At 38.8% G+C, this 18,054-nt stretch overlaps 1 protein-coding gene across 1 annotated transcript in view; it reads left to right on the top strand.

The window, feature by feature from the left end:
- REEP3 (receptor accessory protein 3) overlaps positions 1–15,728 on the top strand; it is a 44,245-nt gene extending 28,517 nt beyond the window's left edge. The window contains exons 6-8 of the mRNA XM_075025489.1: positions 7,121–7,268; positions 9,752–9,903; positions 11,709–15,728. Of these exons, the coding sequence (XP_074881590.1) occupies positions 7,121–7,268; positions 9,752–9,903; positions 11,709–11,765 (357 nt within the window). The 3' untranslated portion in view covers positions 11,766–15,728. The remainder of the gene's footprint in view (positions 1–7,120; positions 7,269–9,751; positions 9,904–11,708) is intronic.
- Positions 15,729–18,054: the final 2,326 nt, after the last annotated feature.

Below are 18,054 nucleotides of genomic sequence, written 5' to 3'. Positions count from 1 at the left end.
CTAGTCCTCCTCATACTATGTTTGTTTAAGATGACTTGTAGTTATTTCTTGGATGGGGGCCAGTTTACTGTAATTCAAAAGATACCATGCAGTTTTCTGTGCAGGCTTTTGGTAAAGATGACTGTTGTTTCTTTTCTGTCTCTGTTGTGCTTTCTGTTGGTAAACAAACTATTTAAAGGACTTCTGGCTTTTCTGGTGTTTTTCTTCAATCAACTTGAGGTAACTCCATATACGAAGTAAGGCATGAAAGATTACTACCACAGATAAAAGTTATCTTGACACAATTAACTTTTGCAACTTCTCAGTTGAATTATTGAATTAATACACTAAGCATAAGCTTGCAGTTCGCTGTTTAGCATACTCTTGCTTTGTCATGAAATTTGCATTAAATCATGAAGTAACCTGTGATCGTTCCTGAATTACGTTCCTACAGAACTCATGACCTTCAGTTGAATTTCAGAGGGTTCTAGGTCTAGGAAAACAAAATACAAGCTTATAAGTAAGATTCTAAGCAACTTCTGGCCCACCAAAAGGAGTATAGCTTTAGGGAATGTGTATCCTGCCTAATAGTCATTTAAACCAAAGCACAAGAAGAAGTATGGAAAGAAAGATATGTATGTCCTAGATAAATGATTGTTTTTAAGTTGATCAGGATTAATTTTTTCCTGGGAATAAATGAAACTGCTATGTTCATAGTAACATGATTGAAAACATGAACACTGTTATTAGATAATAGAAAGCAATGTAGAGATCCCTGGCTGTCAAAGTTAAGTAGGTACAGCTAGCATTTAAACTTAAATTTCTGTGCTTGTGTGTGAACTTCTTGCTTTATAAATCAAAGACATTTCTAAAAACTACACTTTCAAATGATATCTCAAAAAGGTTTGGAAAAGTAGTCATGCATATCTTGTTTGTTCATTTTTTAAAGATATATGTGGGTGATAGTGTAGAAAATATCACTTTCTGTTTTAAAATATGGATTTAATGAGCCTGAAATACTGAGAATGTGATTCAGTTTCTTATTCAAATTCTTAGTATTGCTTTGAGGCATGAAATAATTTAAAATGAAATAGAGTACACCTCTAAAGGAATGGAAGTATTCAGAGTGAAAACAGGTTATTTAAAAAACCCAAACAAACCCAACAAACAAAACCTCGAAGTACTCTACTGGGAAAAAGTTTAAGAACTATGCTAAATGCTAAAATGCAAATTCTTTGCCAAACAGCAAATGATGATTTATTACAGGTGCACCTGTAATGATGCTTATGCTGTGTGTGTTTTCCTTAAGCCTGGCTGTCTGGCTAAGGTTGGATATTTCCTTGTTAATCCTTATGGTGTTACAGAAATATTGTAAAATAAATAACACAAATATCTCCTCCCACTTCTGAAATAATGAATAACTTTTTCCTGAATGTCTGTGTTTTAGATTTCATTGCTATTCAGCTGTGACTGGCAAGATGCCTGCTCTATTTGTTAAAACTTGTTAAACATGCTCATGAATATTTGTACAGAATTAGTTCAGTGCAGATGAGATGCTTGGGCCAAACAACTACCACAATACCAAAGACCTAAAATAGACGTGATTTTTAAACAGTATGAAACAGGAGACTCTCTGAAAATCTTTATTTTGGCATGTTAAACCTCTCTTCAGTTTGTCATTCCAAAAAGCTGAGCGTGACTGCTCCATGCAAGCAAATGGAGACAATGCATGTGTTCTTGATTTTGTTCCCTGTTTTTCAAGAGTTGACTGCTGCCTCCAGCAGGTGAAAAGATTAGCCCTTCATCATGAGCTGGTGGAGCATGCTATAGGATTTCAGGAATGGAATCCTATTAGTGGGATCAGTTTTGATGGGAAGGAGACACACTTTCATCACTTTTTTTTTTTTTTTTTTTTTTTTTTAAGGAGCAGGCATGCTTATTCTGACATATCGGATCTCAAATTAGGAGTTGAGAATGTGGGAGGTTAAACACAAGAGGAGGTCCAAAGAAAGCTTCTGTTCACTAAAGTGTCCAAGCAGAAGCCACTATGCTGTCTGCTTATGCTGACTTTTAGGAGGGTGGTAAAATTGGTTGGAAATTCTGGAATATTTTCAAGATCAAGGGTGGGAAAGAGCGGTTTTCTCCAAAGGCTGTCAAAGGAATAGGAGATTAGTATTAAAAGGGTAGTTAGCTGTGTAGGTAAGGCTGGAGCAGCCAGCCAGGTCAGTCTGCTGAAATCTGGCATAGCTACAGTGGAGCGGGTTTAAATCTAAGTTGAAATGTAATTGGCAGGAGTCATGGCTTATAGCTTACATTTCTATACTGGTATTTTTAGCTGGTACTAGTTAGCCACTGTTCATATAAAATTTAGTATTTCAAAACCTGCTAAATAGCATACATTAGCAAATTAAATTGTGTTACTTAAATTAACATGGCAGAAAATAAATCTTTGTAAAATCCTGATTTCAGGAAACTTAGAAATGTAAAAGTCAGCCTAGATCATATTTCAGTTTACTAAAGAAATTTTCTTTGGGGTATAAAAGAATTGGCAACAAGATGGCTTTAATGATAGGAAGGTTGTTGGAGCTCTTTCAGCTCAATAGTATATGGATTTGTGGAAAACACTAAGTTCCACTAATATATCTTGTATTTTGATGCATCATCTTTCCAGATCCTCCGAGATGCTGGTTACCTGTAAGTTCCAATTTTTGCCATCACATAAATTCTGACTTCTCAAGCTACTAGTGAAAACTTGTTTCTATATCACCATGTGCGGGACGGCTGCGGAGTAAGCTGTGAAATGCACTGTCCTTCTTTATGAGGTCACAGAAATATTGTTCATTTGTAAGGTATTATATGGTGCTCATAATACTACTACTACTATTTTGAGGGCCGTGTTTCTGCGTGTCTTTTGGTCATCCTGAATCTGCTACCTCTTTGCTGATTGAATATTATTCTAATGGCCTTGCTCAGATTCCCCTTCTTCCCACTCAGGGCGTGGAAGAGGAAGGAGGTATCTTGCAGCCAGCTGTGGCATACAGCCAGTATCACTATAAGCTGCTCAGCTCAACAGCAATATTGCTTTCATCCCTCCTCCCTGCTGGGACTGCCTGGCATGCTGCAGGGGTCGTTCATGGGACAGCAGTCCCTCTCCAGGTTGAGAGGGAACAGAAGTCATTCCCTGTCAGCCCAGATCGGATCAGGGAGAGAACAGCTGGGAATGTGGGTGCTGCACGCTGCAGCTCTGCAGCCACAAAGCTCCAAGCAGCTCTGTGGATGCAGAGTCCATTGAGAACTTGTCCAATGAAGGCAAGCAGCTTTATTCAGTGATCTTGAGGGGGTGCAAGTCCAATTTAAACAACAACAACAAAAAATTCCTGAGGCAGACATACTGTGTGGTATCTGTTTCCAGCAACTTCCCTGGGTTAAGTATATAGACTGTAAAAATATGTGCTCAATAACATTTCATATATGAGGGTCAGCTGATGAGACAGCATACTAATAGCTTACCAGAGTCTGAGTTGTCTCAAAAGGAGTCCCTTAAGTAGGCTGTATTTATAAAAAACTGCATTTAGAAACCTATTACAACTTTAGTGTTTCAGATTGGTCACTGGTAATGAATGGGGTCTCTGAAAAGTTTCATGTGTTCTAGGAACTACTATTGAATAAATAAGCAAACTCATTCTTTGAGACTTGCATTTTCTTTAAGACAACACAAACTTCACAGTTCGTCTCTCATCAACATTTGCTGACATAGAAATTTGAGCACTGAAGTTGTTCTGTGCTTTTTTTGCCTGCATTGTAATTGTAAATGTGTGTGTCTCAATCTTTTGTGGTGTAATTTAGTTGGCAGCCTCTGGGCTGGATGCAGTGTGCTGTATTTCCTCCATACTGGTAGGATCTGTTGAAATAATGGGACACCAGTGCAGGTGCGGCAGATGGCTCTGCCATCTTCTCGTGAGCAGCATCTTGGGGCTGTGTGTATGGCTGGGGAGAGGTGATGACTGTTGCCATACCTATGGCATGAGTGTGCAAGTAGGAGATCCCCCGTCAGCTCCACCTGCAATTGGATTGCTCTGCCTTCTGTTTTGCAAGCAAACATCTTGCTTTCAAGCTGTGGCTAGTAACTGTCCGAACTTTCAAACAAGATATCAAAGTTGTTAATGCATTAATAGTCTAAATGTGAATGTTACTCTCATTTCCTGCAGTAGAGAGTATTTTTCAGCCAGACTTTTACTCTGAGCTGATAGCATTCTGTGAGGATCTGAATTACTTTATTTTGGCAGAAAGCAATTACCTGCTTCTTTCAGGCATGGCGGGGTAGAAGAATCTTCCTAAATATTAAGTGCTGTATAAGCACAATGATGTGGGGTTTTAAAAATATAATTAAAAAACCCATACCCACACAAAACACCTTGAAATTTGTCCTCCAATTAGTCTATGCAGTGGTGTGAAGTGAAAATCAATCTTGATTTTGGAAAGACTGGATCTTCCTAGGGGTGGGTTGAAGGCTGCGTTCAGGCAGGAGACTGGCGGGACTGTAGGGAGTACCTGCATAGGGTTAATAGAATGTGTGACCATGACTGTGCAGTACAGCAGTGGTTGTGCAGCCCTTGTTCCTACTATGACTTGCAGGCATATGTGCTGCATCTCTTATTTGTATATGTATCCTTTCAAACTTCTTAGTATTTGCTGTGTGTAACTTGAGTAAAACTTTCCATCTTGGCAAGTAGTTTTGGAATGAAGGACCTGTTCTATGAATCTGTTGTCCTCCCTGAATGACGCAGTGCTCCACAGGAGCTCTAGCCTCATCAAGCGTGCTGTTTGGTTAAGGGCACAATGTTATTTTATGTCATATAGTTGACTTTTTTCCCCTTTTGAAAAACAAAATTCAATATCCAAAAGCTGCAGTGAAAAATAAGGTTGAACATTCCCAGCTTGGATCTAGTTCTCTGTATCTACAGTGGAATAGGAAATACAGGCTTGTAATGTGAATTCTTCTTAGCATGTTATTTTTTATAATCTTAATTACATTATCTTGTACAATTTTCAAATGTCTTTCTATAGTATATCACATGATGAATGAATTTGCTGTGCAACTGTTAAGCAAGCGTGTGTCTATACTTTTGCTTCTGGCCAAATCCAGCTTCTGTCACTATTTTGTAGTCGATTCTGTCCACACTTGGTGCATTGAGTTGTACTGAATTTATATAGGTTCTACTGAGAACCAACTGGGTCCATTTTATGCATTCATCAGTGTTCAGTGATTGAGACCAGTTTCATCTCTTCAAGCAATGGACACGGACTGATCACCGGTCTTATGTGTTGTATCAGATACTGTAAGCTGTTACTTGTCAAAAGAAGCAGTCCTGTCTCTCCAGTTCTCTTCTTTTCTCTGGTGTTCTAGCAGCTGACTCTGAGTTCTCAGGCATAGCTGGTTCCTGATTTGGTTTACTGTGCGAATACTTTTCAATCCAAGAAGTGGAGTAGTGGAAAGGCAGGATTCCTGCCTTAAGGCAGGACAGACCTACCTTAAATCAGCTGTTTTAGGGAATAAAATTAACTTCAGAATTTCTGCAGTAGTACTGTACAGACTGTACGGTGTCTGTAGTGCATTTTAACTCAAAGACAAGCCGTAATTGTGTTCTTGACAACTGTCAGTCATCCTACTTCTACTTCTCCCATAAGAAACCCTTTCTTTGTTATTTAATGGCAATCTATGAATGGTGGTGTAAAAATGAAAATAGGTGTTTCTTGCCTGTGTAGCACGCTTAGTTTTGCATGCTGTACTAATGACTAGTCATTAGAAAATGAATATTAGGTTTCAGCCACTCTTCCCCCCCCACCCCCCCCGCCTCCTCCCTTGCCTTGGTAGCTGTGCAAGCTTAAGGAGTATCGCTCTACTGTCTCTTCACTTTACGTGGCTATTTTTAACATGGAATAATTTAGTGTGCTGGTCTACCATCTGCAAACAGTTGTTGCCATGAGAGTGGGAACAAATGGCTGTGGCCAGTGGTGCAAGAACTGTCTTGTGCTGTTGCAGAGAAAGGTGTGTGGAATTGTACCCAGATTTCTGCTACTGCTAGCTAACGTAATACTCAAACGAGGATTTGTATTTAAAAGCTTTATTTGTAAGAATGAAACAGAGCCTTGAACCTTTGCTTGAAGTGGGATTCATGCACAGCATTGTCAACCTTCCTCTGAAATGTTGGTTGGGTTTTTTTTTGGCTCATATGACAGAGAGAGAAGAATTAAATGTTATTTTAACATGACATTTCAGTAATGTGTTTGTTCTTTTAGTTGCTTATACAGTAAATTAACCTTCAATGTTTTAATAATGGTATCATCTGATGTAAGATGGAAAAGCTTCTTGAGGACCCTTCTTTCCAAAGGGGAACTTTCTATATGTCCCATGTAGAAAAGATGTAAAGACAATCAGAGAAGGAATATTAACGTTCAAATGCGATCAACTCTCCTTATATGTAGCATTAGATTTTGGGTTGGTATTATGTCAGTAAAGCCACGTTAGTAAGAGAACCTGCTAGCCTGTAATCCAGGCAAAGACCTCTTTGGTTTGTGGCTTCAAGTTTCTGTCAACTAGAGCTTTTGTAGTGCTGCCAGTTTCTCAGTTACTGGAGTTAATGTTAGAGAGTGTATTTGTAACACTTTTTTCCTTTCTTAGGTGTATTCAAATTTGTGGAGGGTAAAATATAAAATAGCAGAAATCTTTATTTTAAACCACATGTTTTAAAATGGAAGTGATAAACCCACTGTCATGCTACCTAGCCCTGCTAGAGGAAACACTGTGTTTGAAGTGAATTGAGTATTTATGATGTTTTTTTTTTCTTTTAAACACTTCCCCTTACCCCAGAAGCCTTTTTTTTTTTTCTCAGATTAAAGGAGTGAAATGAGACATTTGTAATGAAACTGCTAGCTTATCTGTAACTTTTTTGTCTAGGAGCAATATACAGTTAAGTTTGGGTAAAAGCAATACTTAAAGCAAATGTTAATCTACTGCATGCTTATGTTCAGTGAATTTTGTAGTGCAACGAGGAAGCATGGGCTTAAACATCTTAACCCAACTTGAACAGCAAAGTTAAACCTCTGCTTTGTTTTCAAAGATACTGTTGTTGTATTTCAGAGTCAAGGTGCGATAACTGAGAAACTAAGAAGTTTCAGTATGCATGATTTGACTACTATACAAGGAGACGAGCCAGTAGGACAGAGACCCTATCAGACATTACCAGAAGCAAAAAAGAAAACCAGAGCCTCAGCAAGTGAATCTTCAGGTAAGTATTGTATTTTTTTCTAGCTAAAAGAACAATTCACTGAAGACAGAAGTGGGAAAGCAGAAATACATTTACCCCATTTAGAAATGGAAAAGGCCTCAAAGAATTCCAGTACACTTGAACAGAGTTGACTCAAGCAAGCTATATTATGACAGTTGAGAAATCCTCCCTGAATTATTTTATTCTCCGAGCCACTAACAGTGTAGTCATACTGTACTCCTATCTTTGGCAAGGAATTCTTGTTGCTAATTGGCAAAGTAAAGCTTAATTGGAGTTAAAAAAAAAAAGTGATTAAGTGGTGTTTCTGTGACAAATATACAAAAATTTAAACATGAAAATTTATGGAAGCTCAATAAATAGGAAGAGAAAATTAATGGAAGTGAATTCAGTAGGTCTGTAACAATAGTTGAAAATGTAAAATTGCTTGTGGTGATGGGAGTAATGCAGGTGTTAAGTTGCTGTAACGGACTGATGCACATCAACACTTAAAAGATGGTGTGTGGTGACCAATATATGTTTTTGCTGAGATATTGTTATTATTGGTAGTATTCATTATTGTCACTTTGCTCTTGAGCCTATGATTCTTGAAGGAAGGTTTCAGTGGAATGCTGTCAATTGCACCTTTTTAAATGGTGAGGCTACAATGTGAAGTAGTTATTTGCCACAAAAGAAATAGCTCTGGTCTATTTCTGTTCTTTTCACCTAAGCCTGTCATTTCTTCTCATCCCTCCATTTTTGGGGAGGGGTGGTGCTTGTGGAATACAAGGAATTCCAGGAATCAGGTGTTTCTGAGGAATAAATGGCCACCTGAATGGCCCTAAGCTGAATTGCTAATTGAGCCCAGAAGGTATCCTGTGCAGGTCAGTGTAAAGACAGGGTGTACTGACCAGAGAGAAAGCCCATGGATTCATCAAGAGTTGTGTTAGGGATGATGTCACTGCAGTTCTTGTGCAGGGGCTGTTCCTCAGTAGGAGAGCATTAGTTATCTATCTGAAATAGCTTGAAAATGCTCAAAATTCCATTAAAAAAAAAAATTACTCGGGTACAGTTTATATTGTGTAAATAACCACTGATTGTGAGATTGAATCTCACATGTCAAAATGCTTTCTTAGAGCTAGTTTAACGTAATTGTTTCTACTTCTGGACCCAAATCTAGTGTACACCTCTCCTGTTTTCTTCGAACTTTCTTTGGCATTAGATTTAAAAAAAGAACAAACCATGGATAGAGTTAGGAACGCTACATAGCAATACTTCGTTGCACTTAGCGGGATGTTATTTTTTGTGATCTGAGCTTGGGAGTTCCTGTGCAAATTAGTTGAAAAGACCTAGTTGTAGAAGGATATTGATCATAGGATGACTGAGCTGCCAGTATGCTTGCTGTGAAAAAGGCAAATGCGATTTTGATGCATCAGAAGAGGTGTTACAAATAGAGATGAGGAAGTGTTGGTGTCACTGCAGACATCCCTAGTCAGAAACTGTATGAGTAACGGATGTGTTTCAAATCTTCCATATTGAAAAAGATGAATTTAAACTGTATTGGAGGCAGAGACATGTTGCCTCTAGAATAGCAGAAGAGGCAAGTCTGCCTTAAGTAGCTGTGGAGTACATGAGCACGATTCTAATTTGGGGGAAAAAAATGACCAAAGGAAAAGGATCTAATTGAGCCCGAATAAAACACTGGCTTAAGATGAAATGTACATCGATCATGAATAAAATTGTGTTTGGAGTCTAAAAGGTGTCCCCGAGTGTTACAGCTTGTAGGTTCTGGAATGGCCTTGTAAAAGGAGAGCTTGGTGGGGGGAAAGAACCAGACTACATTTGGGGACTTAATGATATGTCTATGGTGGGGATTCAGGGCTTTTGGCCCCTGAGGTTCTTTCCAGGACGTGTTTTTAAGCAGTTTACGCCCTCTAGTGACAATCTTCGGTAATACCCTTGGTCCTGTTTTTGCAGGAGGTAAACACTACTTAATAGTACTTTGACGTTGTATTGATCTGAAAGGAACTTTGGTATTAAATGTGTAGAGAGATATGCAAGTATGAAGAAAGATACTGTGAATCACAGAGTCATAAAATGGTTTGGGTTGGAAGGGACTTTTAAAGATCATTTCGTCTAAGCCCCCCTCCCATGGGGATTGTGGCCAAAACCTTAAGTACTTTTCAAGGTGACCACTGAGGTTTTTGCAGTTCAGTGTAAAGCAGAAGATGGTAGATTTGAACTGATGGTTTAATTTTTGACAATTGAGGAGTCACTGCATTGCATACCTATGGAACAAAGTGGCTTGTTACTTACAAATGGCAGAATTACAAGTAACAAGCTCCTGGCAGACTACATGTTTTGGTATTTTGAAACAGCTGGCAGACTGACTGTATCATTTAAAAGAGTAAAGGATGTATGTTAAAGATGAAACTCATGGCTTTCTTAAAATTCTAAAAGTTACAGCTACTACTTATTAAACATTTTCATAAAACTGTTTTTTAAAGGTTACAAAACTCCACTGGAAAAAAATCCTGGAGATGATAAAACAGATGAAGAGATGGAAGGGACACATTCAGAGGATGAAATGTTTGCTCAGAGAGGCCTTCGAAGAACTCAGAGCATGAAATCTGTGAAAACTATTAAAGGCCGTAAAGAGGCAAGTATAATCTTAGTTAAATATTGAGTTTGTTTTAACAATGTACCTTGGCATTTTTTAATCATAGAATCATTTAGGTTGGAAAAGACCTTCAAGATCATCGAGTCCAACCATCAACCATGCCCACTAAACCATGTCCTGAAGTGCCTTGTCTATGCACTTTTTGAATACCTCCAGGGATGGTGGCTCAACCACGTCCCTGGGCAGCCCATTCCAATGCCCGAGAACCCTCTCAGTAAAGAAATTTTTCCTAATATCCAATCTAAACCTCCCCTGCCACAACTTGAGGCCATTTCTTCTCGTTCTGTTTCCACCCACCTGACAGAAGAGACCAGCACCCACCTCACTACAACCCCCTTTCAGGTAGTTGTAGAGAGCGATAAGGTCTCCCCTCAGCCTCCTCTTCTCCAGACTGAACAACCCCAGCTCCCTTAGCTGCTCCTCACAAGACTTGTGCTCCAGGCCCCTCACCAACTTGGTTGCCCTTCTCTGGACACGCTCCAGCACCTCCATGTCTTTCCTGTAGTGAGGGGCCCAAAACTGAACACAGGACTCGAGGTGCGGCCTCACCAGTGCCCAGTACAGGGGAACAACCACCTCCCTGCTCCTGCTGGCCACACTATTTCTGATACAGGCCAGGATGCCGTTGGCCTTCTTGGCCACCTGGGCCCACTGCTGGCTCATATTCAGCCGCTGTCAACCAGCACCCCCAGGTCTTTCTCTGCCGGGCAGCTTTCCAGCCACTCTTCCCCAAGCCTGTAGCGCTGCATGGGGTTGCTGTGACCCATGTGCAGGACCCGGCACTTGGCCTTGTTGAACCTTGTATAATTGGCCTCGGCCCATCGATCCAGCCTGTGCAGATGCCTCTGTAGAGCCTTCCTACCCTTGAGCAGATTGACCCTGCCTCCCAACTTGGTGTTGTCTGCAAACGTGCTGAGGGTGCACTCGATCCCCTCGTCCAAATCATTGATAAAGATATTAAACAGAACTGTCCCCAATACTGAGCCCTGGGGAACACCACTTGTGACTGGCCGCCAACTGGATTTAACTCCATTCACCACAATACTGCAGGATTTTTTTTTTCTTAATCTTAGAGAGGTTATCAACAATAGCTGGGTTGTAGAATGCTAAATGGGGAAGGAAGTATGTGATAGTTGTTATCAATACTATATGTAACAATAATAGGCTTGGAGTTTTTGTACTTTGGGGTGTTTAAGGGAAATACATGAATAGAATGAACGAAGTGAGGAAAAGGGAGAGGAGATGAAAGAGACTTTGTGCTTGTAATGCTAATTCTGGCACCACCAAGCCCAAATTCCAGGAACTGTTCACCTGGAAAGGGGTGTAGATAGTGGTATTGTCATTGGCATTTCTGTGTCTTGGTTGTGCGCACTTTAATCCATTAAACAGCAGATGTTTAAGAAGTTTCAGAAGTTTTTAGTTCCCATAAACATATGGCCTGCTTTTATTTGTAACCCACAAAGAGAAGATGCTATGTAGGATTCCAAGTGCTTTATATTTGCATGTGTCACAAATTTAAAGATACTTCAGGATAAATCTCTACGGAATCTTGTAAAAGGTTTTGGGTAATTCTGCGAAAACAGTTGAGACTTGCCCTTCTTGCCCAATTCTGTTGAAACTGTATCTTGTTCAGTCACAGGTATATTCTCTTACTGAAACTGTGGAGTGTCCAAAGCACATTTAAAGATGCTTACTAGATTGGATTAGTGGAAAGGTAAATAATGTTTCTGCCTGCAGTGATCTCAATTCTTTGTTAAATTGTAATTTTTTTTTCCCCCTCTCAGATACGATATGGATCACTGAAATACAGAGTAAAGAAGAGACCCGCTGTCTACTTCTAAGTGTATTGCACAATGCCTGCAAGACAAACTGCTGTATCATAATAACTTGAATTCTAGTGCATCAAGTGTTTAAGATCTGTGTATAATTCATATAATGAGTATGTATGAATAGATATGGTAGGACTCGGTTTTATGAACCTAAATGGTCAGGTAAAGTATTACTCTGCTTTTCTGTAACTGCATATTGTTTAGACTTAAATCTGGACAAGTTATAGTATGAATTTCAACACTCCTTAAATGGGAGTTAAATGAGTAACAGGAAACAGCCTTTTTCCAGAGGTACTGAACAGACTGAAATAAATACAACTCCAATTGAATTAGCAGAAGTTGTAAGTATTTGGAACTTGTGAAAACTGAACCCATAGTGTCCCCAGGTTTACATGGAAAGATAGGTATACTTGAAATAATTTTCTGAACTACAAGTCCTGAAAAGGCCTTTGTGTAATTTAAAAATGTACAGTTTAAAGGACAGTGGATGATGGTGGGGAAGGAAAAGGAAAGACAAGGTAGATATGGTACATCCTTAAGATCATCTTCTTGCATCATATTGCCAAGCTTAACAAACTTATGTAATACTAATAGGTGCAAACTGGGGGTACATTCAGCACTTTATGCAAAACTGTGTAGTTTTGCACACTCTTACTGATTTACAGCTGCACATGTCATTTTAGTGACTTCTTAGGTAGGTTAGACTTATCTTTTGAATGCCAGCAATTCTTGTATTTCATGATTTTTTTAACTTGATTGCTTAGTACACTTAGGATGCTGTAGATAATTGCTACTAACACTTAACAATATTATCAGGTGCCTTTCTATGTATTACAAGGCTCTGTGTTTTTTTGTCTGAGGGTTTTTTGTTGTTGTTTTGTTTGTGTCTTTCTTCCTCCTTCACCTACAGAGATGTAACATGATTTAAGTTAGTTTTTGGTTAAAATTGTGGTAAAGAAAACTTGTAGCAATTCCAGTGATAGACCTTGGGGATCTGATCAGCCCATCATGCTGACATGAAGGCATGTATGACAGATTATTCAAGCCCTGGTTTGGTTTTGCTCTGCATTGCTTTAAGAATGAATATATATATATATAGAACATGTATGTACGTATATTTCATATCGTATGTGCATTCTAAAATTGGCTGTGTAGTGCTTTTTTATTGCTAAACTCATTACTAAAATATTTACATACAAATAGCTTTTTGTAAAAGTCTAGCTGATTTAGTCAGCTATTTTATAACCTAGAGTCCTGTGGCATAACTGTTTGCACAGAGATTAATTTTGGAATGTCATTCAAGGCAGGGACTTGTCAAAATGACTTCTTGAGGTCTGCTTTGGTTCTATTTTCTGCAATTCTGAGAATTAGGCTGATTTTAGTTTTCTGTGTGACTATATCTCTACTGTGGATTCAGGGAGAAAACACCCACTTTTTGTAGATGGTATTTTATTACTTGGCATGGGGAGAGATGCTTTTACTTTTCTTGAAGAGAAATTGGTGTGTGATCCCTCATATCCTTGGATGTTGGACTCCAGTCCTTAGACCTTCCCCCGGGTATGACAGTCATCTGCAAGTCTACTGCAGCGCTTTTAAAACTATTCTTAAGGCTTGGGCCTACTGCAGTTCTTTTTCTTTATATTACAGCTATAGCAGGTTCACTGCTGGTAGGCACTTAATGGCCTGTTAATGTATACTGGTATTTGAAGTAGTCTTCTGTAGACTTTGGGCCAGGGTTTGAATTGTATGGATAAAAATGCAGCTGGTCTGTATTGCCATCACGTTACTCACTTGCTGTTGTAGGCATTTGGAAGCCAAGTGCAAAGTCTTGGTCAAATATAACAATACTGATGGTGCAGTGTTTTTAACATCTCTGAGAAAGTTAATTTCTTTAGTAAGAAGTTGCAACAGTCCATATGTGATTAAAAGGCCAAGGCTTGTATTACTTTACTCGAAGACACAGTTTTGTACTAGAAGACAGGAAGGCTGCTCTCTCCTGAATGAGTATAGTGCAAAAGCTCCATCCTCTAACCAAAACTGCAACTTGTGATCTAGTTTTTATAAGGAGCTGTTGTCTCAGGGTGGGGGAGGCAGTGATCAGAAAGGCAGCCTCCCTGGGGCATGGTTCATCACTTGTGCCCCAGAAATGTTTGTGCTTCTCATCTGTTTCCCTGAATGCAGGGAAAGGCTGTCTGTGTGTTAAGGTATGTAAGATCTTAGAGGAAGCTGAGGCTTTTGTATTTGCATTGTGCCCCTCTGAAAATTAGACTAACGTGGGCCTTGGGTAGAATCTCTCTTACTCTCCAACTGAGCATCCTCCTTGAAAACTTGCTGCCACATCTTGCTTTAACTTATCATGTTTGTTTTATCAGCAAGCATGGCAATAAAATTGTCATCTTTTTATAAATCAGAATCCTGCATGAAGGAGCAGGGTAAGCCCTTCTTTCAGAATTACAGTTCTTGTTACAGGTTCATGTAGATCCTGTTTCAGGGTTTGTGTTCTTTTCACATTTCCAGGGCTAGAGATCATTTGAGTAGTTTAGGCTCTACCACACTCCTGGTCAGTAAGTTGCTCTACGTGTTGCTATGTACTTGAGGTTGTAACTTCTGGCAGACTTAACTTGCTAATTAAGTAGTGACAAAGGCTAAATAAACTCTCTTTTTCCTGAACTATGCATGGAACTAGGAAAGCTGGCAGTATTACTTGTATTCATTACTGTTTGCATATAAATCTACTTGTGTTCTTTCATATACTGTCTTAAGTGATAAAACTTGAAGTGTTTTCCTAGCTGTTTTTTTCAGTCTATTATCCTACTGTAAAATTCTTTTCTTGACAGCTCAATTTTACTCTCTGAATTCATCCTGAAACTGGTTCACTGTATTATCTCAATTTTTTTTTTCCTTGCTGTTCATTGTCAGCTGATGTTTGGCAGAGCACAATGGCATGATTAGCTTTCATCCCAATGATACGTATTTCTTTCTGCTTCTTGAATTTTATTTAGTTTGGTTTTGAAATATTCCATGATCTTTTAAACTTTGTGTACAGGGAATTTTCAAACTTTTTTGCCTTAGCAACTGCAAAAGTGATCCATGTAGCTCTTGCCAGTAAACTTATTGGAAAAATGTTAAACAAAAATAAAAATTTAACTTAACATTCTTTTTGGTTTTGGAATGTAAAATGTGGTTCATATGAAATGATATAATCTTATGAACAAAGCATTTCCTGGGAATTGACTGACTGCCACCAACAGGACTGCTAATATAGCTAAAGAAAAACTTAGGTAGAGATTAAAGGTGCTTTAAAAGAGAATATGTATTTCTTGTTGAATCATATAAAGGTTTCAAGCCTTTCAAGATATATCTGAACTGACTCCGATTTCTTAGCAAGAGCCTACTGTACCTGTTAAAATACACAGTTTGAGATGAGGATTGATGGCCTCAGTTGCAAATAAGCTTAGGCCAGACTGATTACAAGGTAGTTGCCAATATTAGCTACTTAATGCTAACTGCTTTGCTGTGTGAAAGTAACTGAATATTATCCAAGATACTTTTTGCAAACTATAATGAATTGTAAAATGACCAGAAGATAATTTGGTTAAACAGAATGGTGGAGTAAATGCTAGATGCATTTAACACGCTGTTCATGGCAAAAGATGTGTTTTATCTTTGGTATTGCTTTTATTAATGGGAAGTTGGTATTTTTAAGTATTTTTCTACAAAAATGTGTATGTTCAAAGGCAATACTTTAACATTTTTCAAGAACTTGTATTTTTAAATGCTACAGACCAGAGACTGTCTACATTGAGACTGAAATTAGTAGCTTTAAAAACAAATGCAATGTAAGCTTTAATTTTTATATTGTAGTGATAACTTGCTGTCAACTTGTTTACATATTTGTAGGAGGAAAAGCTTCATTATGCATTGACTTATCTTGATACTATCTTTAATAAATGCTGCTTTGAGCAGGATGCAGTGGATATTTTATTACCTGAATTATGATTAACAAACCAGTCGCTATTATTTATTACAGTGATTCCAGAACTGAAACAACTGATCTGAATTTTGAAGAGACTTCTAAAACTCTTTGAAGTATGGCTAAACTGAGGTTTTGCCATGGAGCCTGATGGGGATTTAGACTTGAATGAAACTTACCCTGCTAAAGGCAACTTGAAAATGCTGTAGTGTTACCCATTTTGATTAGATGTTCAGTTTGGAGTAAACTCAAAATAAGATGCTTAGTCTCCAAAAAAAGTATGGCTTCCTGAGGAACTGTTGGATTTTTTTTAATACAATCACTTCTAATGCTAGCCTTTTTTTTTATTATTTATTTATTGATGTAGTGTCCTGGCTTCAGCTGGGATAGAGCTAATTGTCTTCCTAGTAGCTGGTACAGTGCTATGTTTTGAGTTCAGTATGAGAAGAATGTTGATAATGCTGATGTTTTCAGTTGTTGCTAAGTGATGTTTAGACTAAAGTAAAGGATTTTTCAGCTGCTCAAGCCCAGCCAGTGAGAAACCTGGAGGGGCACAAGAAGTTGGCCCAGGACACAGCCAGGGCACCTGACCCAAACTGGCCAAAGGGGTATTCCATACCATGGGACGTCACATCCAGTATAGGAACTGGGGGGAGTGGGGGTGGGGGAATCGCCGCTCGGGGACTAGCTGGGTGTTGGTCGGCCGGTGGTGAGCAATTGCACTGCGCATCATTTGTACATTCCAATCCTTTTATTATTACTGTTGTAGTTTTATTAGCATTATCATTATTAGTTTCTTTTTTTGTGTTTTATTAAAGTATTATTATCTCAACCCATGAGTTTTACTTCTTTTCCTGATTTTTCTCCCCCATCCCACTGGGTGGGGGGGAGTGAGTGAGCAGCTGCGTGGTGCTTAGTTGCTGGCTGGGGTTAAACCATGACATGCAGTTTTACTGTTGTTTGTGCCAACAACAGATTTTGGTTTGTATTTCCTAGTCAAATAGAGTTCTTCTGGTAACCCAAAGGAGATATATAGGTAAACTTGAACCTTTCCTTTTTCAAACCTCACTTCAAGTAAGCTGTTAATACCCCTAGCAAAACCCAAGCAAAAAACCTCAGTAACCAGGTTTTCTGGACCTTTTTTTGCAAGGCTTCCTCATTTACTGCCTCCAAGGAGAGAATTTCTTGTTATGGTTAATTGAGCAGAAAGCCTTAAAAACTACTATTTATTGCTACTGTCTCCTAAGCATTATGAAAATACATCCCAGAAGCACAGAGTGACTGTAAGGGACCTTGCAGTGATTCAACTCCTAATGTCAGAACAGTTCATACAGTACAAAACCCCTACCTGCTGAAGAAATTGTGGATGTCAGAAAACAATGTTGTTTTTTATTTGTTAACTAGTGTTTAGCAGGTAGCAGGAACATTTGTGAATGTGTGCTAGAAGCTGTCTTCCTGCTGTTTAACATGATGCTGGTGAGACCTGCTCAAGGAATGATTATCTGGGGATTCTAAAATAGTGCTGGTACATACGTCTTAGACTAAATTGTTCCAAGACGAAGCAGATGCAGCAATGGTGACAGTTTTTTGGGGCTCTTTTTTTTTTTTTTTTGTAAGAGACCTTAAGTGCTGTGTGTTTTCCACACTAATGTGGGAAAACATGATTGAATATGAGGGGGAACCTAGTAGGTCTTGTAAAATCAGTAGACTTCCAAAATTATTTTCATCCTTTCTGTAGATCTATTCAGGAACAGAACGGGAGCCCGTCTTGTTTATGTCTGCCTGCCTTTGCCAAGGTTCAGCAACAGGTAGCTCTGTTTGAATTAGCGTAGGAATTATAAAAGCAGCTGGAACAAAGACTATAAGGACTTCAAATAAAACCTAGGATTTCACTACTGTCTGCTAATGTATGTATGGTGACTACATGGATGAGGAAGCTCAGAAACTATGTAGAAAGTCCCTTTTATCCACACTGTCACAGTTCCAAGGTAAGCAGCACTTGTGACACACTCACTTAGCTCTTCCTGGGCAACATACCTGCTATGTTGCGTGGCACTTGCTGCTTTCTCAGTGAGCTGCACTGTCCCATCCAGTCTTTCCACTAATTTTGGTTCTCCTGGACTAAGAATACTAAGGGGAGGTCATTCTAACTTAACTGCCTCAAAGGAAAGAATTTCTTTATATGGCTAACTGGGGAGAAAGACTTAAAAACACCTCAAAGCAAAACAAAAACCCTGTATAAAGCTAGTGTAGCAGTGAAGCTGCATCTTCAAATGTAATGTTACAAAAAATGCAAGCATAACCATGTGTGTCATAGTCTTGAAGGAA

Source organism: Buteo buteo, chromosome 4 (assembly GCF_964188355.1).
Source record: "Buteo buteo chromosome 4, bButBut1.hap1.1, whole genome shotgun sequence".
Lineage (NCBI taxonomy): Eukaryota > Metazoa > Chordata > Aves > Accipitriformes > Accipitridae > Buteo > Buteo buteo.
Note: the sequence above shows the minus strand (reverse complement) of the source record. Positions and strands in the feature narration are given on the sequence as shown.